General features: G+C 15.2%; 6 protein-coding genes across 6 annotated transcripts, besides 37 other annotated features; 4 read left to right on the top strand and 2 right to left on the bottom strand. All coding sequences in view use genetic code 6, as the record gives it.

Moving 5' to 3' along the window:
- Nucleotides 1-891: 891 nt before the first annotated feature.
- Nucleotides 892-976: a microsatellite.
- Nucleotides 900-985: a microsatellite.
- Nucleotides 916-984: a microsatellite.
- Nucleotides 916-989: a microsatellite.
- Nucleotides 990-1246: 257 nt separating this feature from the next.
- Nucleotides 1247-1286: a microsatellite.
- Nucleotides 1287-1961: 675 nt separating this feature from the next.
- On the top strand, nucleotides 1962-3559 carry IMG5_115370 (major facilitator superfamily protein, putative). The gene is made up of 2 exons (XM_004034672.1): nucleotides 1962-2149; nucleotides 2201-3559. Exon 2 carries the CDS (start codon nucleotides 2258-2260, stop codon nucleotides 2819-2821), a length of 564 nt encoding a protein of 187 aa, XP_004034720.1. The 5' UTR covers nucleotides 1962-2149; nucleotides 2201-2257; the 3' UTR covers nucleotides 2822-3559.
- A 50-nt stretch (nucleotides 3560-3609) lies between these two features.
- Nucleotides 3610-3663: a microsatellite.
- A 97-nt stretch (nucleotides 3664-3760) lies between these two features.
- Nucleotides 3761-3817: a microsatellite.
- A 391-nt stretch (nucleotides 3818-4208) lies between these two features.
- Nucleotides 4209-4274: a microsatellite.
- Nucleotides 4211-4255: a microsatellite.
- Nucleotides 4260-4332: a microsatellite.
- Nucleotides 4277-4334: a microsatellite.
- Nucleotides 4335-4485: 151 nt separating this feature from the next.
- Nucleotides 4486-4539: a microsatellite.
- A 3457-nt stretch (nucleotides 4540-7996) lies between these two features.
- Nucleotides 7997-8069: a microsatellite.
- A 613-nt stretch (nucleotides 8070-8682) lies between these two features.
- Nucleotides 8683-8715: a microsatellite.
- Nucleotides 8716-8902: 187 nt separating this feature from the next.
- Nucleotides 8903-8974: a microsatellite.
- Nucleotides 8975-9088: 114 nt separating this feature from the next.
- Nucleotides 9089-9145: a microsatellite.
- Nucleotides 9117-9174: a microsatellite.
- Nucleotides 9119-9174: a microsatellite.
- A 278-nt stretch (nucleotides 9175-9452) lies between these two features.
- Nucleotides 9453-9494: a microsatellite.
- Nucleotides 9495-11028: 1534 nt separating this feature from the next.
- Nucleotides 11029-11071: a microsatellite.
- A 2081-nt stretch (nucleotides 11072-13152) lies between these two features.
- Nucleotides 13153-13185: a microsatellite.
- A 219-nt stretch (nucleotides 13186-13404) lies between these two features.
- Nucleotides 13405-13438: a microsatellite.
- Nucleotides 13439-13608: 170 nt separating this feature from the next.
- Nucleotides 13609-13644: a microsatellite.
- A 636-nt stretch (nucleotides 13645-14280) lies between these two features.
- IMG5_115360 (phosphatidylinositol-4-phosphate 5-, putative) lies at nucleotides 14281-14715 on the top strand (the record flags this gene model as incomplete). Its single annotated transcript, XM_004034671.1, has 1 exon — nucleotides 14281-14715. One exon carries the CDS (start codon nucleotides 14281-14283, stop codon nucleotides 14713-14715), a length of 435 nt encoding a protein of 144 aa, XP_004034719.1.
- A 244-nt stretch (nucleotides 14716-14959) lies between these two features.
- IMG5_115350 (udp-n-acetylglucosamine pyrophosphorylase, putative) lies at nucleotides 14960-16668 on the top strand (the record flags this gene model as incomplete). The annotated part of the gene is made up of 2 exons (XM_004034670.1): nucleotides 14960-15757; nucleotides 15946-16668. 2 exons carry the CDS (start codon nucleotides 14960-14962, stop codon nucleotides 16666-16668), a joined length of 1521 nt encoding a protein of 506 aa, XP_004034718.1.
- Nucleotides 15886-15936: a microsatellite.
- Nucleotides 16669-16765: 97 nt separating the features above from the next.
- Nucleotides 16766-16818: a microsatellite.
- Nucleotides 16770-16818: a microsatellite.
- Nucleotides 16773-16818: a microsatellite.
- A 2853-nt stretch (nucleotides 16819-19671) lies between these two features.
- Nucleotides 19672-20018, top strand: IMG5_115340 (hypothetical protein; the record flags this gene model as incomplete). The annotated part of the gene is made up of 3 exons (XM_004034669.1): nucleotides 19672-19679; nucleotides 19788-19857; nucleotides 19902-20018. 3 exons carry the CDS (start codon nucleotides 19672-19674, stop codon nucleotides 20016-20018), a joined length of 195 nt encoding a protein of 64 aa, XP_004034717.1.
- Nucleotides 20019-21621: 1603 nt separating this feature from the next.
- IMG5_115330 (hypothetical protein) lies at nucleotides 21622-22573 on the bottom strand (the record flags this gene model as incomplete). Its single annotated transcript, XM_004034668.1, has 3 exons — nucleotides 21622-21638; nucleotides 21859-21930; nucleotides 22306-22573. 3 exons carry the CDS (start codon nucleotides 22571-22573, stop codon nucleotides 21622-21624), a joined length of 357 nt encoding a protein of 118 aa, XP_004034716.1.
- Nucleotides 22026-22077: a microsatellite.
- Nucleotides 22053-22103: a microsatellite.
- Nucleotides 22198-22231: a microsatellite.
- Nucleotides 22574-23638: 1065 nt separating the features above from the next.
- Nucleotides 23639-23686: a microsatellite.
- A 905-nt stretch (nucleotides 23687-24591) lies between these two features.
- Nucleotides 24592-24621: a microsatellite.
- Nucleotides 24622-25140: 519 nt separating this feature from the next.
- Nucleotides 25141-25182: a microsatellite.
- Nucleotides 25183-25370: 188 nt separating this feature from the next.
- Nucleotides 25371-25405: a microsatellite.
- Nucleotides 25401-25980, bottom strand: IMG5_115320 (superoxide dismutase soluble, putative; the record flags this gene model as incomplete). Its single annotated transcript, XM_004034667.1, has 2 exons — nucleotides 25401-25633; nucleotides 25689-25980. 2 exons carry the CDS (start codon nucleotides 25978-25980, stop codon nucleotides 25401-25403), a joined length of 525 nt encoding a protein of 174 aa, XP_004034715.1.
- Nucleotides 25981-26114: 134 nt separating this feature from the next.
- Nucleotides 26115-26153: a microsatellite.
- Nucleotides 26154-26507: 354 nt separating this feature from the next.
- Nucleotides 26508-26565: a microsatellite.
- Nucleotides 26527-26565: a microsatellite.
- Nucleotides 26566-26726: the final 161 nt, after the last annotated feature.

Raw genomic sequence — 26726 nt, 5'->3', positions numbered from 1 at the left:
TTCATAATAATTCTTTGATTTTTAAAGAGAAAACAAAAAAACCTTATAAAAAAAAAATTGAGGAAGCTTTATTAAAAAATTAAGAAGCACATTATTTATTAAGTGAATTATAAGTTATTATATTTTATTTTTTTATTATTATTAAAACTTTTTTTTATCAAAGAATATAATATTAAAAGTATATAGTGAACATACCCTTAATTATAGTTAAATTGAAATGGATTTATTTTAAGAAATAGAAGAAAACTTTATTACTGAATTAAATCCTTTATTAATTAGGATTATGTATAATAACACACCAATTAGTATGAAACATTCAAATGAAAATACTTATAATTCTTCATATTTTAATTTGATGCTATGAAATAAATAAATATTTATATATAATTTTATATATATTTAAATTTGATTGCGTTTATTAAAATAATTACTTGAATAGAAATTATTTTAATAAATATACATATTTTTAAGTAAGTAATTTTTAAATAGTGTTTCTTATCAAAAATAATTATATATAAAAAAAAATTTTTGAGATTTATAATTATATATATATTTATTTAAAAATATATTTTGTATATGATGTTAATAAATAGAATTTTTAATAAAATAAAAATAATAAATAATTAAAAATATATGAATTTAATATCTAATTTTATAATTTGACTTTAAAATATTAACTTTAAATATTGTCAAACACTGAAAAACATATATAATAATTAAAAAAAAAATAGAAAATTATAATAGGCATAAAATAAAAAAAAATTATTTTAAAATTAATTTATTTAATAATTTTAGATAGTAAAAATTTTTAATTATAAAAAATATATATATAAAAATGAAAAATTTTATTAAATTTATTTAAACACGTAATTATAAATTATAAATAAAATAAATATATTTTTATATGTTTATATTTATATGAATATAATTATATATATTTATTTATATATATATTTATATATTTATATATTAATATATTAATATTAATAAATCTTTAAATATTATCCTACATTTATTTATTTTTTTGTATCTTTTTTTATAATAGCTTTTAATATAAATATATTCATTTTTATTTAATAATGCATTTATATAAAAGATTTTTTTACTTATAACTTATTAAAATATTTTTTTTTACATTTTTAATTTATTCAATATTTTTATATTTCATATTAAAGAAATTTATTATAGTTTTTGATTTCTAATATACAAAAGTAAAAAAATAATTTATTCTTTAAAAACTTTTATGTATTATTTGAGAAAAAATATTATTTGAAAAAAATATTATTAATATTTTATTTTAATATCTTGAATTATAATTATGAAATAATATTATATAAATATATTATCAATCAATACTTTTTTTTAAAAAAAATCATTTCTCTGTTTAATTTTATTTTTTGTTAAAGATATACATAACTAAAAATTTAATTTTATGAATATATTAAATCAAAATATTTATATAAATATATAGATTTTTTTTAAATATATTTTAGTTTATAACTTTAAATTATTAAAAAGTACTAAGATTTTTATTTATATTTTTTTGATAAAATTATAAAAATACTAAGAAAAATTTGTAATAAATTATTTCTATTTAAAATAACATTTTTTATAAAAATAAATATAATTAATATACAAGTTTCTTTTCAAAATGTCTAATAACATAAATTAAAAATAATATAAAAAATATGTAAAATTATTTATTAAGTCTATATATAGGTTTAAAATAAAGCAACGAGCACCTAAAATGTTTTTCTTACGTAATTTATTTAATTTATTAAATAAGTTAAATAATTTAATAAATTTAATAATATTTTTGTATACTATTTATTTGTTTTAACAAAAAATATTTTTAATACTCTAAAAAAAGCAAAATTAAAAATTTATTTTATTATTTATAAAAAAAATCTTTTATGAAAATAATATTTTGTAATAAAAATTTTTTATAAATAAAGAAAATAAATCTATAATTAGAATTTTTATATAAAAAATATTTATATAACTAATTAGTTTACATATTTAATTTTTTCTCAATAAAATAATATGATTTATTTGAAAAAGTATATATATTAGATTAAAAAAAGTAAACTTTTTAGGTATTAAATACGTACTTTTTTTTTACTATTATTAACGTATTCTTCTTCTCATAGTAAAAAAATAAAAAAATATATAAGAATGTAATAATAATAATTTATTTAAGCGTTAAGGTCTGGATGGAGTTATATATCTATGTATTTTTAATAAGATACAGGTATAAATGATAAATAATTAGGTGCATTAAATATGTGCTTTTTATTAAGTTTAGCGATTTCATTTAAATTTATGGGGCAAAAAGGTTTTTATATAAAACAAAATATTATAATTTTGTATTAAAAATCATATTTTTAATTTATAAGTTGATAAAAGCAATCCAAAAAAAACATTAATCATAGGATTATCATTTTCAACATTATGTGTTTTTATGATTAGCATTTCAAGAATTTTTGGTTCTAAAAATATATACTTGTATTGTTTTTTTCAAATTCTATATGGTTTCTTTGACTCAATATGCCTACCTTCTTTTTTAAGTTTATTTTGTAATTGGTATAGCAAATTAAACAGAGGTAAAATTAAATATATAACAATAAAATAAAAAAATATAAGGTTTGATAATCTCGTTATGGATAGGCTCAAGAAATTTAGGCGATATTATAGGCTCTTTAATGGGCGAATTATATATAATAAAATTAGGAAGTTCTTGGTAAACAACCTTAATATATTTATCAATATATGTATTTGTGACTTGTGTTTTAGCTCAGCTTTTTTTATCTGCATATCCTGAAGATGAAGACTTGACATTAGGAAAGAAAGATAAAAACGATTTAAAAAAAGAAGAGAACAAAAATGAAGAAATAATAGTAGAAGTTGATTAAACTATATAGCAACCAAAACAAAAAAACACAATAACTGTATTATAAGCGATATAACTTTCCGGTGTATTTAATGTAATGCTTTCTTTTATGTGTTTAAAATCTTTAAATTATGGTTTAATTTTTTGGTTACCAAAATATTTACAAGATAATAATTTGGCAGATATTAGTGCTACAGTTTCCATTTTATGGTCTGTAGGAATGCTTATTGGAGGAATATTGGGGGGGTATTTAGGAGATTTACTTAAAAAAAGGGCAATCATAATGCCCCCTTCATAAATAATTCTACTTTTTTGTTTATACAGTTTTAATAAATTAGGAAAATATAAATCGAATTCCGTTTATTTTTATTTTTTGGGGTTTTTAATTGGTATTTTTCTTGGAAGCTGTTATAATATTATTGGAGGTCCAGTCATTATTGATCTTGGAAATCATCCAAAACTAAAAGGAAATGCTTAAGCTGTAGGTACTATGGTTGGCTTAGTTGAAGGATCAGGCAGTTTATCAGCTGCTTTAGCTTAGATTATTATTCCAAATATTGGAGAAAAAAGTATTTTTGTATTCTTCATGCTTATTTGTACAGGAAGCCTTATTTGTATTATACCTATAGCTCTAAAGGAACATTATAAATTTTTAAAAACCAAAAAAAAAACTAAGAGATTGATTATTAAGTTGAATAATATTAAGAAAAGAAAGAATAAAAATAAGAAGATATTAATAATAAAAATAGAGAAAATATTATTATTGAAAATAAAAAAGAAATTCAAGAAGAAAATATTTAGTTGGATTTTTTATAATCTGTATTGAAAAAAGAAAGTGATGATTATGAATAAAATTAAAACTTTTAGGTTAATTTAAATTAAGATTAACTTTAAATTAATAATTAAAATTTATATTTATAATAAAAAAATTAAGAAAATAGTATTAAATAAAATTTAGAAAATCACTAAAAAGACAATTTCTAATAAATTAATTTAAACTTTTAACAAAATTTATAGGATAACGAAAAAAATAATAAGGATATTTAATCTTAGTTTTTAGAGCAAAATAAATAAAAATTTGATAAGAAAAACAGTGAAGAATATTATTAAAATTTATAAGATCATAACTTTGAATTTTAATTTGATATTGAAGATGAAGATAATAATTGATTTTAATTTTATTTTATTAATTATATTTGTATTATATATAAATACTTGTTTTTATTTTATGTAATAATTTAAAAATATACTTACATTTGATTATATATAAATAATTTATTAAAAATAGAATATTAATAAAAAATATAAGATAATCTTCATATTTTTATCTAATTAAAAAAATAATTTTAATTAATAATAAAAAAAATATTTTTTTAATTTTAAATATTATATTTATATTATATTATTTTATATATATTTATATTTATATTTATATTTATATTTACAAAATTATTATCAAAATTTTTAATTAATATATATATAATTATTGTTTAATAATTTTCAAAGATCTATTATATTAATTTTTATTTAGAAATATTTTCTTTTATTTATTTTTTTATAATATTTTAAATCATTTGTATCAATTATATAATATTAATTTTTATTTTTTATTTGAATTTTTTAAATTTTTATTTTTTTTCTAGTTTTTTTTTATTAATATCATTTTATATATAATGTCTATATATTCAACAACTAATGTTTTTAAATATATGGTTTATTTAATTTTTTTTTCTATAAATAAGGAAACCAAATAGATATATTTTTTTTATTTAAATATATTTTTAATCTTTTCTTCAATTTTTATGATTTTTTTATGTTCTATTAAATTTTTAAAATTAGTTAATTTGTAAATTTAAAGGATTTCATTTTATTCTCGTTTCACTTATATTTTAAATATTTTATATATTGATTTACTATTTTTAAAAATTCTTTTAGAATAATATTATTATATAATACACATATGTAAATAACATTTATAGTATTTGGTAAGAAAAAATAATTAGTATTAACATAATAATTATAATATTATGTAAGCCTAATAATTTATATTATTATATGAATCATTACCTCTATATGATATAATGATATAGTTTGATTTCAACTACAGAAATTAAATTATAAATAATAAATTTGTATATAATATTTAATATAATAATTCAAATTTAAAAAAATAAAAATATCTCTAAGCTAGCGAAGAAGCAAACTTAAATTTTTTTAAACATAAAGTAAAATAGTATAGAATAAAATTAACATTAACAAAGAAAATATCAATAAGAGAGTGATTATTTTTGCTAATATACTCTAAATTAAAAAATAATAAAAAACATTAAAATCTTACATATATAGTGATAAAATCATTAATTTGGATTCATGATGTAGATTAAGAAATCTCAGTATAAAAATTTCAAATAGGTCTAGTAAAATATTAATATGGGGTGGGGTGTATTCTCTAAAAAGATTGTTCCATATATTTAATTTATTTAAAGAAACTTTAATTTAGATAAATACATTCAAACATTTACTAAATTTTTAGAAGAAACTAATTTAGAATGAGACATTATTTTTAATACGACATTACTTAAACATATTAAACATATACAGGTAAAAGAGTAACAATTTTTTTTAAAAATAAAATACTAATATTCTCCCTTGGTATATTTAAAGTCCTAATGCTAATACTATTGAGAAAACATGGTTGAATTTAAAGTTTTTTAAAACTTTAAAGAACTTTAAGGTATTTAAAGACTATATTGATGATGTTATTATGAATAATTTAGAAATAAAAAAATAATAAAAATTGTATTGAGTTTTCACTAAAATTTTGCGTTAAATTAATAACATATGTGAATTGATTACTAATTTATTTAAAAAATAATTTTATTCTGATTTTTATTGTTTTAAAATAATATTATATGTTCCTATTCTAAATTTAACTTTATTATTAAATAAATTAATTTTTATATATAAATAGTTATATTATAATTTTTATTAATGAATTAACTATATTCTTTTAATGCAAGACTACTTTATTTTAATTATTAATAAGTTAATAAAATTATTAATAATAAAGAAATGTAAATTTTTATTTTTAAATCAAACATATTTAAAATTAATCAATATATAAGTTAATAAATACAATTTATGAAACTATTGTTTTTTTTTATATATAATTTTATTTTTTATAAATATTAAATAATATTTTTTTATAAAATACATTTTTATAGTTACGTTTTTTTTATTTAGTATGCTAAAGTTTTTTTTATAAAACAAAGATTTTATAGATTTAAAATTATCCTTTTAATTTGGTATATATTTATAAATTGTTTTTTATTTATTTATTTTATTATTTAATAATAAAAAGTATATAATTAAATATTCATATTTTTTTTTTTAATTCTATTTGTAACTTTATTTAAAAAAAAATATAAAAAAGAGTAATTCCTTGCATATTTCTTTTATACAATTTTAAAAATTATATAGAAAATCAAAAAAAATAGTGGAAATATTTTATTTATTTAAATTACAAAAATATTATATTTATAATTAATAATTTATAAATATTTTATATAAATTATATAAAATTTTTTAAATATAAATTTAATTAATATTAATTTTTATATTTTTATACTTTACAATATTTTTTTAAACATAATATAATTTTAATTAAAAAAGTTAATAATTATAATATATTTATAATCAATTTAATGTTTAAAAATTACTTGAAATAATTAAATATTGTTCAAATACGCTTAAATAATTAATTGAAATTCGGAATTAGCTTGAATAATAATATACAATAAAAAATACTAGACACATTAAAACAAAATAACAAACTATCTGGAAAAATCTTTGAATTAAATACTAAATTCTAAGATTTAGGATTAGATTCATTAGAAAGAGTTGAAATTTTGGCTGAAATCGAAGAAGCGCTTGATTTAACTTTAGAAAATAATTATGCAGAAAAAATAATTACAATAAATGATGCAATTACAGCATTTTAAAATAACGCTAAATGATTAATAATCAAATTTTATTATAAAAATGATATATATATAAATGTTTATTTCTAAATATATCTTACCTAATTAATATATATAAATTAGTTTAATAATATATAAAAGATATAATTATTTAACAAAAAATAAATTATATTTTTATTATTTTTCGTTTAAAAATGTATTTAAATTTTTAATTATTATATTTTATACACAGAATATTATTTTATTTAGAATTTTCTTTCTTAATTAATTTTTTAATTCGAAATTTTTGATTTTCTTTTGAAATTTTATTTTAATTTTTAAATTCTTTTAAATAAATCATAAATATATTAGCTGTTCATATTTTTATTTTACTTTCTTTAATTTTTTGTTAATAAACTCAATTAACAAAAAAAAGGCCGTAAAAAATTGATAACGGCCCCCTTTTTTTACTTTGATTAACTTTTTAAAATAAAATGACAGTAAAAATATAAAAAGCAATAATAATTAAATTTAAAATATTTAGGATTTACTATTTGAGCATCGAATATATAATAATTATCTAATTATTTTTATAAGAACTTAAAAACTTAAATATAAAAAAATTAGTTTTTGCCTAACCAGAAAGATTTTTAATAATGATTTGATTAAAATGTTTTAAGGAAAAAAAAATATTCTTTCCAACATCAATATATTCATTATATTCATTTGCTTATTTATAATTTAAAATTTTTATAAAACTTATTATTTTCCCATACTCAGAGTAACTTTTTTTTAAAGGTAGGTATATTGTATTTATTACTATGATCAATATTAACATTAATTTTTTCTAATTAACTATATTTTTTTGCTTAAATGATAACTTTTTTTAATCTTCAACTAATTCAATAGTATTTTCAGTAACAAGCAAACAAAGATTATCTTCACTATTAGAAGAAATTAAAACTCTTAATTTATATTTTTATTCTATGATTTTTTTATAGCAAATTATTTATTATTAAATAACCATTAAGTTATTGTAATATGATATTAATAAGCTAAATTTAAATATCCTATATAATAATATAACTATCCAATAAAAAATCATAAGATTTAATTTAAAATTTATGCTTTTAAAAAACTAAATTATAAATAAAAATTTTAAAAATAAAAAATCATAATATTTTAAATAAGAAAAGAATAATAATAAGTTTTAATAATAATTAATATTAAAATTAAAATTGCATTAATATTTATGTATAGTGTTTCAATTTATATATAAATAAATTAATTTTATATATTTTTTATTGATTTGAACATCTTTGTATTTGTTATTAGGGTGCAAATTGCTATTAATATATTTTTTTTAATTATACGATTCTTAAACGATAATACCTATTAATTAATCCATTTCTATATTTAATTTTTCAAAGTCTTTATTATAAAAAACTAAAATTTGACTTATTGAACTTATTATTTATTTATTAAAGGTACAAAAATTTTTGGATTAAATTAATATTTCTTAAGAAATATTGCTTAGTTAAATTATTTATTTATTTTAAATTTCAAAAAATATATTAAAATTCTTGATTTTTGTCATCTTTACAAACTGTTTATGTAATTTTCATATATTTTATAAATATAATTGTACAAATTTCGATAGACATTATGATATTATATTTTTAATTATTTAATAAAGAAGTACAGTAATTTTTACATTATTTGCTTTTACTTAATATTTATAATTTAAAATAAAAAACATGCTAAAATTTTATGTCCAATTATTATAATAATACATGTTTTTTATCTAGATTTATAAATAAAAAATAATTTTTTTATACAATGTAAAATATATATAATGTAGAAATAAGAAATATAAAAAATTTAAATAAAAAAATACATATTACATTTGATAATATAAAATTGTAAATAAACAATCTATTATATATAAATTATGCCTTTCTGTATATATAAATAATGTATTAGGTATAAACTAGTTGTTATTATACTTTTTATTTAATAATTTATAAAAAAAAATAATAAAATATTAATAATGATATTAATATTAAATTAAATTAAATTATATTATATTATATTATATTATATATTATATTATATTATATTATATAATTTTTTAATATTTATTTTTTTATTACTTTAGCATATATTCTTTTAATTATATTATAATTAATTAATTTAATTTTACTTAAATAATTAATAATATTATTCGTCTTTTAAATTTATTAATTTTTTTATATATTTAAATTAAAAGTTTTTTTATTATTAATTTAATTTTTTTTTTAATTAGTTTTTTTTTTTTATTATTTTCTAAAAATTTTAATTTTTTTATTAAAAATAAAATATATAATCTATTTATTTTATTTTTTTTTAAAAAAAAAAAAAAATCTATATCAAGTATATTTTTTTATTAAATATTTATAAAATTTAATATGGAACCTATTTTAATTAATTTATAATTATTATTTATGCTTATAATTATATTAAAATTTTGTTTATTAAAAAATTTAATTTCATAATTTATAAGTTTTTATTTAATGTAATTAATAAAATAAAATGATAATATGAAAAAATTATAAGTTTATAAAATATATATATATATATATATATATATATTTATATTTATATATTATTTTATTAATTGTTCATCTTTTTATTTTATTCACTTATTTATTTCTTATATAATTTATTATGCTAATAAAGATAAATCATCAAATTTACTAAACTAAAGCTCTTCAATTTTTTTAATTATTTGAAACTTTTATAAATACTACAATATTTCATTTTATAGATCTTAAAGAATCTTTAAAATAACTTGCAATAACTATTAAATAATAGAGAAATTATATATATTTTCAAATATATAAGATATTATATAATCGAAATTCATTTGACTAAATGCATTTAAAACAAACAAATATTAATTTGAAGTTAATAAATTAATGAAAAACCTACTACAAAATTCTTTAATTTCCAAACTATCATTTATAAGTATGTTTTACATTTTTGATATAAATTAACTTTCTAATAAATTATCTTTTATCTCTTATATGTTTGACCCTGCCATATTAAATAATCCATGAATGGCTTATTTTCTTATTTCAAATTTTTAATTATCTGAATATTGTTTTAAATAAAAAATTAAATTTTTCTAATAAAAAATTTCACAATTATAATCTGAAGAATATAATAAAAAGTCTATACATTTTAATGCACCTACTATATTATCTGTTTAATGAAAATTCTCTAATATATTTAAAAGAAATCATATTCACTTTCATTTTCAAATTAATTTACTACATTTAATTTTATTAAACTTGCTAATATCCATAAGCATTCTGATAATATCATATAATTTTGTTCATTTTATATATATATTTTTAATCTGTTTACTATGTATATAAATGCTCTTTCTGTTTATTATTTATAAATTGTCGTTATTGAACTATTTTACATTAATCCAGAATAATTAACAAAAAACTACACATAAAAAATATCAAATGATCATTAAAAATGTCAAAATCTATAAGTGTAATAATAATATCTAAAATTTTTAAATCAATCAAAATATAAAATACTTTTGCTTCATTATATGAACATATATTTGCTAAAATATGTAAAGCCTTTTATATAATAAAAAATTATATTTAAAATTATTTATAAAAAAATTACGTATTATATAGAAATATTATCATTTTATATTTATAATATTATTATAAGGTTTTATATTAAATCAGAATTTAATATTTTTTACATTATATTGTTAATATATGTAAACGTTAAGTTTTATAATTATTATAATGATGCTCTAAATAATTATTTGTTTTAATAATATTATTTTTAAGAAATAAAATTTATTAAAATTATTATGTATTCAGTCTTATTAATTATTTCTATATTTTATATTTATTTTTTAGGGTTTAAATTAAATATTAAAGGCTTGAATTTAGCTACTGTTTAATAGATTTCTACATAATTGTTAGCTTTAATTTACTTTTTTAAATTTAAAACAAATTAATCTAATTATTCTATTTAATACTATTCTTTAATATTTAATTGAATTGTCTTAAATAAATTTAAAATTAAAATACGAATTAATGTTTATAAATTTTATGAAAATTAATATAATTAATAATTTTATTTAATTTAATTCTTTTATTTTTGATTTATTTATTTTCCTTTATATTTTTTATTTTTTTTACATTTTGATATTATTCTTGTTCTTAAAATAATTCATCATGCCATTCTTCACTATCTTAAGTTTTCAAAATTGCAAAACGTTTTAAATTTAGGTTGTCATTAATTTTTTTTTTTCTTATCTCAACTCTCATATTTTCTTATTTCAACTTAATCTAGTTATGAATATTATTTTTAATCATTTACAAAATTTATGTAAAAATATTAATTTTATTTTGAATATATATAATATAAATTAATTTTATATAAATTGAATGCCGCTATTTATTACGTAAATATCTAAATATACTAATAAAAATAATTAATAATATAATTTAATTTAAAATTTGAGCCAAAATTTTTGAATCGATAGTAAATATTAAAAATGATAAATTATTTAATAAAAAATACTAATATTATTAAAAATATCAACTAAAATCATTAAAAATTAAAATTTATTTTCAATTAAATAAAATTAATTTGTTTTAATTAATATGTTTATAAATAAAATAATCAGAAAAACGTATTAACATCTTATATATTATTTAAAAAATTAATAAATCTGAACAAACATTAATATCTTTAAACATATTTTTTACTAAGAAATAAATTATTTTAATTAAATAATAGTTTGAAAACCGTTTTTAATAGGCAATGCATATTAATATCCATAAAAATTAAACAAACTATAATACTTATTTCATACATATATATACAACATTTCTTTTTCAATACATTTTTGAATAGCTTCTTTACGATTGCTTGCAGTAACGGCTCATTATATGCATCTAATAATTTAATGCAAAATCTATTTTTAATATTTATCTTAGTTATCAATATTTTATTTTATTTCAGTTTATTTCAATTTATTTAATTATAGATGCTTTGTATATCTCTTCAGGAACAATGACTTAGTTTAATTATCTAATATCTATGTTTACCCATTCTATTATTTTATATTTTTAAGGATGGATGATAATAAAAATTAATAAATTGTATTAGCATTTATTTATTGTGTTAGCTTTTTATATTTTTGATAAATTGCTATTATTAATTGTATTCCAACAATATATGTATTAATATTATAAAATTTTAGATAAAATTATGCTTAACTATATTTTTATTAATTATTTTAGTCAAATATTATGTTAAAATTATTTTAATGAGGTTTAATTAAAACTGATAATTAAATTGTAATATTTTAATTTATATAAATATTTTTATTATTATTATGATCATGATTATTAGTTATTGAAACAAATTAAAAGAATTTATTCTTATAAAGTTAAATATGAATTAAAAGCATTACTATTTTTATTTTCATTATTATTAATTTTTCATTTAATACTTTTTTATTTTATCAATTTCTTCCTTTATTTAAATTATGTCATTAAAAAATGAGTAATATTTTTATTTAATATTTTCTTTGTTTATAAAAGTTTAAATATAATAAAATTAGTAAATAAATTATATTTTATAATAAATCTAGCTATTAATATAACTTTAAAATAATTATTCTCATTAAAAAATAAGCTATTTTACAATTTTTCGATTAAAAAATAATAAAAATAAGATTTTTAAAACATAAAAAGTTAAAATAAAAGATATATAATTTTAATTTTAGTTCAAACTAAATTAGTCAATATATTATTTAAAATTTATAATGTTGTAAAAATAATCATTTATTTAGTAAAATATTTAAATTATAAGCATAAATAATTATACTCAAAATATTATTATTAAAAGGCTAAAAATTATATATAATATAAGGTTATAAATTTAATGTAGATAGGATTATAAATTAAATATATATATAAATTAATAATATTTATGAAATATATATAAAATAGTATAATAATTAAATATCATTTATATAAAAAAAAGAATAATATTAAAAAATTAGAGAAATAATTATATGATTAAATCATAATAAAAAAATTATATATAAATAATTTATATTTATAAATTTTTTAAATAAAAAAATTGTAAATAATATTAATAAAATACTTTCTAATATTAAAAATATATTTAATATAAAACATCTATAATATAAAAATAAAATATTTATATATTTTTTAATAATTTTAATTATTAAATTAATTAATAATCTAAATTAAATTATATTTTATTATATTATATTTTATTTGAATTATATACATATTTCATTTAATCTTTCTGTATATTTGCGTATATATTAAAATTATATTAATAAACAATTTTTGCCATAAGTTATTTCTGAAAGTATAAATTCTATGCCAGTTCTTATATATGTAATACTTAAATCTTTATTATTCATTTATTTAGTACATAATTTATTGTTTGAAGTCATACAAATTTAAAGAATTTTTTTTTTTTTAATACTTTATTTGTTTTTGTTTTTAATTTTTTTTTTTTTAATATTATATTCAAATTATTATTATGTTTTTAATAACTTTACACTTCTCTTTTTGATGCTTTTTATATAAATTAATAATTTATTAATTATTAAAATTATTTTTTTATTTATTTTAATGTAATTTTAAATAATTAAATTGATAATTCCTAAAATTAAATATTATTAATGTGTAGTTTTTTATTATATATATATTTTTTTTAATATATATAAAATTCTTAATTTGATATTAATAATAGTAAATAATTTAATATTATTTTTAATTAAAATAAATTAACATTAACTATATTAAATAAATAATTAATTAATTTATTGTTAATAAACATTTTTAATTTATAAAATATTATTTTCTATGTTTAAAAATAATTAAAAAAAAATTGTGGCTTATATAAAATAATTAAATATTTTTTTTAAAAAATAAACATCTATAAAATAGTTATTTCATTAAGAGCAAAAATAGAATGGGAAACGAAATTTAAAAATAAAAAAGATCAGATAGTTGTTAAATATATAAATAAATAGAAGAAAATGATGTACATAATAACTTCGGCTCTGGTTTAATAGATGGTAAATAAACCAAAATTAATAATTTTAAATAAATTAATAATAAAGGTGAAGATGATATAATTTATAGAAATGATACATAAAACTAATAAAAATTTGAATTAAATAAGTAAAGGTTGAATTTACATCCATAGTTTAAACATTTACTATATAAATAGAAATTTTTTACTGATAATAATAAGCTTTAGAAAAGTAAAAATTATTTAAACAGATATGAAGGGACTTTTTTAAATGATTAACTTTTTGGATAAGGAATATATTTCTATCCATCCGGAAGTATTTATATGGGAGGAATAAAAAATAATGGAAGAGATTCATATGGAACTTTTTATTTTTCTAATGGAAATATTTATGAAGGGTAATGGAAAGATAATGATCAAAATGGTTTTGGAAAATTTTATTTTGCATAAGATGGGAAACTCTTCTAATTTTATGTTGGAAATTTCTATAACTCTTTATACCAAGGCTTTGGAGGATATTGTTATCAAAATAAATATTACATTGGATATTGGTCTAACGATAAATATGAAGGACATGGAAAAATCTATTCTAATGATGGAAAATTAATTGTTTGTGGTATTTATTCAAACGATAAATTAATTAAAGAATTAAATGAAAGTGAAATCGTTTTTCCTTCTTATTATAAAGACTATATTCCTAATTATTAAGTAGAACATAAAAGATATAAAGAAATTTTAGATGTAAAACCTATAGCATGAAAAGAATTAATTTTATTGATTTCATTAGGAATATTATATTTAGAAAATTATAAAATTTTTAAATTTTTATTAAAAAATAGCTAATATAAATAAATTATTTTATATAATAAATATAAATTATTATTAACTTTTTTATGCTATAATTTATTTTTATTTTGTTATAAATAAAATTAATTTATTAATAGTTTAATATTTTTAATTTTTATAAATAAATATAATTAAAAAAAAAATTATTAATTTATTAATGTCAGTAACAGAGTTATTACTATCTTAATTGGTTTCTAAAATAATTAATCATGATTAATCTCAAATAGTTTCTGAAATAAGTGAACTCTCTTAAGCAGAATTAGACCAATTTTATGAATAACTAAAAGAAATTGATTTTGATTAAGTAGAAATTTTTAAAAAGATAATTAAGAAAGAAATAATAATTAATTAACAAAAAGACAATCTTATTTAACCTGTTGAAAATTTACTAAGTCTTGAAAAATAAACTTAAGACATAATTGAAGAATTATAATAAATAGGTTTAAAATCTATTTCTTAAGGTTAGTTAGCAATAATAACATTAGCAGGAGGATAAGGTATTTAAAAAAAAATTGAATAAAATAAAAAATTATAAAAAGGAACAAGATTAGGCTTCGATAATCCTAAAGGAATGTTTAAGATTAATTTACACTCTAAAAAAAGCTTATTTTAAATTTTTGCTGAAAGAATTAATCGTCTTTATGAATTAAGTTTATAAAGATTTCCCTAAAAAGAAAATTAAAGTGGAATTTAATGGTATTTAATGACATCTAAATAAACTGATAAAGAAACAAAAGATTTTTTCAAAAAAAATAAAAATTTTGGAATAAGAGATGAAAATTTACACTTTTTCTAATAAGGTTATGTGACTTGTATTGATAAAAATGGAAAAATATTGCTTGAAAATGAAAATTAAATATATTTATCACCGAATGGAAACGGAGGGGTATACGAAGCTCTAGAAAATAAAAAAATATTAAAATAACTTAATGAATAAAAAATAAAATATGTTCATGTAAATATTAAAAAAAAAAATTAATTATATAACATATAAAAAAATAATAAATAAAAACAAAAAATTCAATTATAATGATATTAAAATAAATAAAAAAAAAAAATTTATAAAAAAAAAAAAAAAAAATATATTTATTATTATTTATTTATTTATTTATTTATTTATTTATTTATTTATTTTATATACAGATTGTTGGAATAGATAATATACTTGTAAAACTTGGCGATCCAACATAATTAGGTTATTTGATATAAAACAATTATGAAATAGTATCAAAATTTGTAAAAAAAGCATATCCAGAAGAATGTGTTGGTGTACATGTTTTAAAAAACTAAAAACCTTTTATTATTGAATATTCTGATATGACTTAATAATAAATATATGAAAAAAATTTATCAGGATAATACAAATTTAATTAAGGATTTATTTGTAATTTTATTTGCTAAGTCTCTTTTTTAAATCGAATCATTTAAGATTCTTAATAAACAAATTAGCTTATGGTATATCATTAAGCTATTAAATAAGTTTCTTATTATGATGTTTTCAAAAAAGAAATTGTTTATCCTAATGAAAAAAATGCTTATAAATTTGAACTTTTTATTTTTGATGCTTTTCAACTTTCTAATTCATTTGGATTAATAGAAGTTAATAGAGAATAAGAATTCGCACCAATTAAAAATAACGATAACAATTCTAATATTGATACGCCTTTAACAGCCTTAGAATTAGTATCTAAATTACATAGATAATGGCTAATTTAAGCTGGTTATGTTATCGATTTTTAGGCTTCAACTTAAAATGTTTTCGAAGTCGATTAAACTATATCTTATTAAGGTGAAAACATAAAAAAACCTAGTGATGAGCACAAGCATATTTAAGAAAATAATTTTTATTTATAAAAATAATAATGAATTAATTTTATATTTATTTAATTGAGTATATAAATAGAGTTTTTAATTTTTTTTTTGATAAATTTAATTATATTTAAAAAGTAATATTTTTAATATCTATTTTTTTTTATTTTATTTTTTTAAATTTTATTAATTATTTTATTTAATTTTGGTTATAAAAAACTATGAATGGTGCTATTTTTTGTAAAGAATACGATTTATTTGAGGAATGTTTTGATAAAAATATAAACTATTAAATATTTTATAATAGAGCTTCATCAACATTAATTTTTAGATAAGAAAAAAATATATTTTAAATATAAATGGTAACCTAAAATATATCAAAATTATTAATACCATATACGTAAAAAATAAATAATTTAAATAATAAATTAACTCTTTAAAAAAGCGGTCCCATTTATGATTTATTGCTGCATAAGAGCCAAAAATATATAGCATATACTATAGCACATAATTATTTTAGTATAGTATTTTTATAAGGAAAAGTAGGGCAATAATTAATAGAAACAAGAATAAAAGTAAGCAAAGACGATCGAATGGACCCAATCATACATTTTGAGTGGATTTATGGTTGTTAGAATGTAATAGATTTTATACTATGTAAATAAAGTGGTCTAGTTTTATATAAATTAGATCATGATAAATAAATTTTAAAAGAATAAAAGATATTTAATATTATGATAGGAGCATGTTGGTTTGATCCTATTAATGAGATTTTATGCTGTTCTAATTTTTATGAAAATGGAAAAATAGAACCTTTTTTTCAAATACAAATAACACAATCTGAAACAAAAAGGATAAGAGTTTTATGTAGAGGTTGGTGAATATAATACCGAATAATAACAAAGTCGAAACAGTAGTACAAAACAAGATGTTTTTAATAGTTTTTTATCAAAATTTAAACAGGCCTAAAATTAATAATAATATGTAAACTTTGTAACAATTGGAGATAACAAAAATAAAGAATTAACATTGATTCCTTAAGATCCTCGAATTTGTCATAAAATATCTATAGGAGTATTAAATAAGAAAACATATTTAATATATTTAAATCCTTATAATAATAAAATTTTTCTTTATTAATTAAAATATGAAAAAAGTTAAAAATGTGATTTTAGCATTCCTTGTCCAAGTGAAAGTTAAATTAGATTTTGTATTTTAGATAATTTACTCGTAATAAATTCTATTTCTGAAAAAATCACGCTTGTTTATGATATCAGAAGGAAAAGTTAAGCTTATTAAATTGGACCTCCACAAAGTCTTAACATAAGAAATAAAATAAAAAAAAAGCTACTATTAATTTAATCTAAAATGAGAATTTTAATTTATAAGAATAATTTAATAATAATAACTTTAATGATGATGATTAAGATTATGATAATAATTAAATAGAAAATAATAATAATATTGATATTGCAGCATATATAAATCAAATTGATTAAAACTCATAACCTATTTCTAGTCAAAACTTAGAAATGTTTTAAACTAATGAAAATAATTTTTCTAATGTATTTGATTATAAAGATAATATTTTAGAAGTCGATTAAATTGGTGATCAAAATTTTTTTTATAAGTCTGAAGCTAAATTTTTAGATGATTATAAACTATCGGACAACACTATAAAAACCTTTAATCCTCAATAAGAGATTAAAAATGAAAAATTTGATTTATTCAATTCTGAACAAGAAAATGCTAATTAAAAAAACATTTAAAAATAATAATGCTTAAAAAATAAAATAAATAATTAGAATTTTATAGAGATTGAAATTCAGAATGAAAATTTTAATTTTGAAGAAAATTTAGAAAATTTATGTAATAAAAAAATATAAATTATAAGAATATATCAAAAAATTAAAAGACAATTTAAATTAGAATATATTTACTGAAGATTAATATATAATAAATCCTAAACAAAGAAAATTTTATTAAATGAATATAGATTTAAAATTAATTTAGTAAATAATAAAAGATGAAGTTATTTATAATATTTATCTTATAATTACTAGTTTTTTCAAATTATATAATAAAAGTATTAATGCTTTATTGTTATAATTAGGAGAGAAAATAGTAAATAAATTTCACTTGAATATTTGAGAAATTTATCGTCAAAAAAATAAGATTTACTTGTAATAACTTAATACACGGATTTATTAAAAAATTTATCTATATATTGGGTCTTTATAATTTTTTTTTTTATTTTGCATTAAGATAAATTTTTAATAATTAAGATACTAAGAATTAAATTAAAAAAACTAAAGATATAATAAAGATTAAAAAAATTATTTTGGCAAAAAAATATTAATTCTGATAATTTTTATTTATTAAAAAAGAAAAAATAGTAACGCTAAAAAACCAAGTATTTTGAGAAATTTATCGTATTTAATTATTGATCTGTACTTTTATTTTCATAAATATTTTGTCAAATTATTTAATCTTAAATTAGCTAATTGAAAGGTCTTTTATTTAATTATTTTATATATTAATTTTTTGTATTCAATATATTTCAAAACAAATAAAAGACGATAAAACATAGTCTTAATCCTTAATAAATTCTTAAGATATGTATTAATAATATTTTTTAATACTATAAAGGAATTAAGAAATTGATTAAGAATTTTTATGTTAATTAATTTACGAATACATACGTCTATCTATAGGTAAATATATACTTAAATATTTTCAATTTTTTTTTTTTTGACTAGACTTTAAATTAACAATAAATAATGATATCCAATAACTTTTAATTTAAAATAAGATTAAATAATAAAAATATCAAGATATATAATTTTTAATTTAGAATAGAATTATTTAAGACGATCTATAATTATCATTATAAATGATAGAATTATATAAAAGTATTAAAATAATCAATAAATATTTAACAAATTAAAAAATAATTAAAATTAATAAAAGCTGCTAAATTTTAATAAGGACTTTAATCTGGGTTAGATATGTTACATAGGCTTAAATAACATTATATCATATTTGACGAATTTTTAAAAAATGGATTAGTAAAATATTTAATATATATAAAAACCTTATAATAAAATATTTTTAAAGTTTGTATAAGCATTTTACTCTTTTGCAAAATATAATCTGTATAAAATTGATTTGAAAAGCTTGACTAAACGTATAATTTAAGTTAAAGGAAATCTTTATGAATAATAAATTCTTGAATTTTTTAGAGAAGTAAATGATTATTTTTAAAATATTTTTTATGTTAATAAAAATAGGCAACTTACAGTACTAAAGGGGCTGAAAAATTAGGATTTAATTATTAAGATATGATTGATGTATATAATTAGCATAAAATTGACTAAAAACAGATAATAAATGAAAAATTAATTTGAATTATATATAAATTATTTAATTCTAATATTATTATATTTTATTTTCACTAAATTTACAGATAATAATATAATATTATTCATATAGTTTTTTTTTTTTTTTCTGTTTTTTTAAACTCAATCAACAACAAAATAAAAGGCTATATAAATAAAAAAACAATATAAGCAAGCAATATATTATTTGAAAGTTCTTTTATTTTAATTCTCTATAAATATTTAAAGTATTTGAAATTAAAAATAAAAAATATTATCATGAATTTATGTAATTAGGATATATTTTATCATCTTATATAAATAAGATTTTTAATTTATTCATAAGTAAATAATAAATATTAATAGCTTATAATTTTTTATTTTTTATTTTTTTTAGTTTTTTTAAAAAAACTTAATCAACCAAAAATAAAGGCAACAAAATATAATTGGTCTTATTTTTCTTGATTGAATCTTTTAAAAAATTATAGAAAAATATAAATAAAAAAAATCCAAAAAAACAAAATATATCAATAATATTTTTTTTAATCCAAAAAATAAAAAATTAAAAAATAATTGTTTAAAAATTCAGAAAAATGAAATAAAATATGTAATCAAAAACATAAATAATGTTAAAAACATGTATTTTTTTTATTTCCGTTATAGCGATTTTTCTAGGAAAAATATTCGGCGTTCCTATAAAAAGCTATAATGGGATCCATGATCCAATTATGAATTGTTTAGCAGGAATGAATACGGAAATAAATAAAAACTCTTCTTTAACTAAATTTTTACAAATATCAAGTAGTTTATTGATGGATTTTAGTTTTTTGACATTATTTATATATTGGGTATTTAGAATAAATACAGGCCGTATTTTATATTCAATGTCACTTTTTTATTTGACAAGGTTTTTTGTTTAATAAATAGTAGTTTTTCCTTATCCAGATGGTGATTTTTGGGATCCTCCTGGCTTTCCTTCTCTTACAATTCCTTATGGAAAATCCACAGATTTTTTTTGGTCCGGGCATTGTGGATTTTTAACTCTTGCAGCTTTAGAATGGTATTATAATAAAAAATATTTAATGAGCACTATAACTATATTTATTGCTTTATACATGGGAATTGTTATGATTGGTTTTAGAATACATTATACTGTAGATATTTTTATAGGAATTATTATGGGACATTATTGTTTTATGACGTTTGAAGGTAGTAATTCTGATAAAATTGATGCATAAATTAAAAAATTATTCTAGTATTTTTGGACTAAGATTAATAAAGATAGCGATATTGAAAGCAAAATCAGTAGCAATAACTAATCTGAATTTATTTAGAATTCATAAAATAAATTATGAATGTATTATTAATAATTATTTTATTTCTTATTTTTATTTATAATATGTTCTTCTTTTTTATATTTTAATTAATAAAATAATATATTAAAATATATTTATTTTTATAATTATATTATTGATATTTAAATCTAAATTAATGAATTAAAAAAAATTAATTTATAATAATTTGCATTTTAAAATTAATTGAATTTTTTTGTTAAAATTTAACAAATATAGAATAATTTTTATTTTATATTAAATAAAAATATATATCAATAGATTAATTAATAATATATTGTTCAAACTATTAAACTAGCTTTATTATATAATATAAATTCATTAATAGTATTTTTAAAAAAATTATTTAGCACCTTCAAAAGTCTATTAAGCAAAATAAAATCCATTTTAAATTATTTATTTTGTATTATTGTTTTGATCCTTATTCAAATTTGTAACAAACTCATATTAATTCCATGAATTGATACAAAATAAAGAAAAAATACTAATAAAAACTATATAAAGAATAAAATGTGTACCTGGAACACCTTCAATAACTAATGAAACGTAGTTATAAGAAAAAATATTGTCTAAATTATAATCTCCAATATCTATTTTATAAGTAATATATGTTTGTATATAATTAAAATATTAAAATAAAAATTTATATATTTATATATATAGAAAAATAAATAAATTAGTAATATATATATATATACGTATATATATTTACATATATATCTTTATAAATATATTTAATTTTATAAATATTATATCCTTTATATTTTATTTTATTTTTATTTTTTTTTACTATAATTTTTCATTAAAATTTATTTAAATATAAATTAGTCTATTAATATTAATATATATTCATTTTATTTTATTTTTTTCAATTTTTTTTTTTTTTAAATTATAATTTTTTAATATTGTTTATTTTTTCTTAAGATATTTAATTTTTTAATGTAAAATTTAATTAACATTTTTACTTATAGATTTAGTTTTTATTTTAAATTATTTAACAAATTAAAAATTCTATTTTAACTAGTTATATAAATTTTATAATACTTTTATTGAATTCTTTTGAGTTTTTTACACTATAGCTTATTGTTAATGATGTGAAACATATAAAAATAGCCACTAAATTAATTCCAAAAATAAATGAAATAAGGCTTGTAGATCCAAATAATAAACCAATAAAAAATATTAAAATTAATACCTAAAATAATAATAATATATATTTAATATAATTTTCATACCAAAAATATATTTAAAGAAACTTTTTTTATGGATTAAAAATATTATTAATCCATAAAAGAATTTAATGTCCTTAAATAAGATTATTAACCAGATAATTATTTTATTTAATTTTAATTCTGTTTTATATTTTTTTTTTTTTTTTTTATATATATTTACTATATTTTGACTTAATAACTATATATTAAACATTGAAATGCCTTTGAAAAAATAAATAGTAGATCCTCCCATTAAAAAGCTAAAAATAATCCCTCCATTAAATTATTAATCCTTACTTTTTTGAAGTAATAAAAAGGCCCCAATAAATATTAAGTTATTAAAAAAACTATCATTATGTAAACTATCTATGAAAAAATGCTATAATTTTAAGTAGCCCATTATTATTTGAAAATATATTGTCTATTATCGTTATATATATATCCTGATATATAATTAAAAAGGTTATTGTTAATTTTTTCAAATATTTTTTTATTTTTTTACCAATTTTACACATTTCGAAAGACTAACTTGTTATGCAATCAAAAATATTAGTAGTTAATAGATATTAATGGGTTGATATTAATCCTATAGCAGAACATGCAATTCCTAAAAAGCCTGCCAAGAAATAAGTAATTAGAATAATAAGGCTTATTAGAAAGAATATAAATATTTAACTTATATATGTTTAAAATTAAGATATAAGTATACTATTTGTAAAATCTATTTTTAGAAATAATTATAAAATGTATATATATTTCATGTTTAAATTTGTTTAAAAATACCATTTTAATTATTTCCATTTATATTTGCAAGTTTTCTTACAGGGTAATGATAATGAGAAGTCAAAACTTCAGAATAAAAAACAATTAATCCTTATAGAAAAAGTCCTAGAACAAGGCATATTACTATGCTACTTCTTGGAATATTTTATACATTAAAATATTGACTTTCTGCTTATATAGATATTTATTGAGGAACTAAATATAAACTAAGAGTCATTATAAATATAAAATTAAAAAACTAACATAAAATTATTTAATATTTAATTTATTTTGCACTAAAACTTGCTATTTCTATATGCAAAAAATAAAATATAAAACTTAAATATTAAATTATGAAAATTAAATATATAAAAATACAATTTTAAGCTTTCATTCGGCAACCAAAGCTTACAGTAATTGTTATAAGTAAATTTAGAATTAAGAAAAATAATGGCATATAAAAAAAAGGATGATAAAATTAATTTAGTTAACTCAAAATTACTAAATAAGCGCAAGTAAAAGTTGCGAAAATTGTTTAATAATCTAAAACATTTGTTATATTATTTATTTAAATATTTGATATAATTTTCGCCATTTCAATATTTAACTAAATTCTATTTAATTCATCTTAATTTGTGTTATTTTTTTAAATTAAAAAACTTCCTATTATTATAGATTTTGAAGATAAATTATTTGCTTCTCGATAAAATATACAAGAAAATATATTCCCTAAAGCATAGCCCATCACACTTTTTGCTAACTTTAAATATAAATCTTTTGTCTCTTCAGTTAGTATAAGTTCTTTTTTATTTTTATTTGGTAGTTATAAAGTTTTTTTAATAAATATAAATAAAATACTTGAATAAGAAATAATCAATATTGAAAATATAAATATTTAGATTGATGTCGATGTTATACTTATGATTGAAGATACTGTATATGAAAACATAAAAACATTATTTTTATCTTATAAATTAGGTATTTTTGTTATTCCTAAAACAGAAACAATTTATGTAAATATTGTAATAAAAGAAATAGAAAAGCATCCTAGTAAATAAGCAAAAATAACATAAAAACTATAACCTTCATCAGAAAAATATATCTATTTTTTATAAATAATTATTTATATTAATTTAGAAATATAAATAAAATTCTATTTTTTTAATACAAGAAATATCAAAGCAAATAATACAGCAAAAACAATCATTAAAATTGATTAATTTAAAAATAAATTAAATGACACATGTAATAGATAATCTATTAAGCCTTTGTAATATCTATCTTATTAAGAATGTATCTATTAAGAATTAATTTAGCTTTGTTCTATATTTAACTACTTTTAATCAGTTGATTTTAAATTTAATTAAAGTGAGTGCTTCTTATTAAGGTGCTAAATATATATATTAATATTATAATAATTTTAATTTATATATTTAATTGTTTTTTTTAATATTTATAACAATTAAAAATGAAAGAACGATTCCATATATTATTCCGAAAATAGAGAATAAAGTAATAACTACTTAACAATCCGTTTCTTGGTACATATTATATTTTTTTATAGAATTTATTTTTACCTTTTATTCATTAATTTTAATATATTAATTATGTAATATTTTTTAAATTTGTTTATACAATAAAAGGTATTTACTATCACTTTTTTTTTACTTTTTTTTTCCTTCTATTTATTTATTTTAAAAAAAACATCTATAAATATTTTTAAAACGTAAAATAATTTATTAGATTTTGTTTATTTTTTTAAAAATAAATTAAAAATTATCAAAGTAATTTCAATATATATATTTATAATGGAATTATTTAAAAATGTTAATAAATTATTATTTTATTTAATTAAATATTTTATTATTTTCAATTTAGTTATTTAATAAATTTGAAACAGATTGATAATATATTTTGTTATCGATCTTCATTTTATAATATTAAATTTTGATTAAAATTATATTTTACTGTGTTAAATAAATTATAAAAAAAAATATTGTAAATATAAACTTGATTAATAAAAAAAATTAATAATAATAAATATACTAAAAACATTTATTAAATCAAAAATTCATTAAAAAAAAAATTCATTTAGCTTATAAATTTATAAATTTAGAGGCTATTCCAATAATTCCACAAGCAACAACACTTCCAGAGTTTCCATTAACTAAAGAAATTTTGCTTTCTCCTTATCCCATATCATCTTAATTTTTATGAATTGCTAAGCTTCTACCTAAAATTGAAAGTTCCCCAAATAAGCTTATTTAATTATTACTCAAAGTATAATATCCAAATCCAAATTGGTCAGCTTTTATATTTCCTTTAATTTTTTTTAAATATAATAATTATACATATTTTTTATTTAAAAAGTAAACCTAAATCTCCAAGATGTCTTTCTTCTGAATAGTATGGACTTCCGTGTTATTTATTATGTGGATTATAGTGGTTTCCTATTTCGTAGAAATCACCATATTCATGTATACTTACTCCATGAGCTTAGTTTGGTTATAGATTCTTTAGTGATCCTACTATCTTTACTGGTTATTATGCTGCTTCTTATGTAAATGAAAATATGCCTTGTACTTCCTATTCATCTTAAGGATATAATATACAAACTGCATTTCTTTATGTTTAAACTTAATCATTTTTTGCTTCTTTATGTTTCATATAAAAAGCATTTGTCAATCCTATAAAGCAACCTTTGAATATAATTGAATTAAACATATCTTTTTGTTTTAATATATATAAATTTTATTTTATAAGAAATTTCTAATTTAAATTAATATTAAAGCATATTTTAAAATATATTTATATTTAATTATTTTATTATTTAATATTTTTAACATATATTATTAATTCCGTAATTTAATTATATTTATTTAATACATTTTATTCATTTTGAACTTAAATATAAAAAAATACAAAAATTTATAGTGATTGCATTTGGTGAAAAAAAGAATTTATTAGTATATTGTTATTTTTATAAAGATAAATTAAACAAATGGATATATAATAACTTTTAAGTATTAAAATAATTATATATTTTAGTATATTCAAATTAAATATTTTTTAAAAATAATTTAAACCAAAACATAATTTTATATTTATGAAAAATAATAAATAATTAAAAAGCTATTAATTAAATAAATAAAATCAAAGTATATAGAATATGCTAAAAATACTATCAAATAAAGTTTAAATTTTTTAAATCTGTATTTAAATTATATAAAACTTATTTATATTATTATAAAAATAAAGAGTAAAAAAGTTAAAATACCTGTATTTTAAGTTTATAACATGAAAAATATATTTATAAATCTTTATTAATAATACGAATATATTTGCGGTAATTCAATATTCAATAAAAAATTAAAAGGATATTAGTATTGTATTTATATATTTTTATGCAATTT

The sequence above is a fragment of the Ichthyophthirius multifiliis genome (genome assembly GCF_000220395.1).
Source record: "Ichthyophthirius multifiliis unplaced genomic scaffold scaff_1120509250939, whole genome shotgun sequence".
In the NCBI taxonomy this organism is placed as follows: domain Eukaryota; phylum Ciliophora; class Oligohymenophorea; order Hymenostomatida; genus Ichthyophthirius; species Ichthyophthirius multifiliis.
This window is presented reverse-complemented; position numbering and strand designations above follow the sequence as displayed.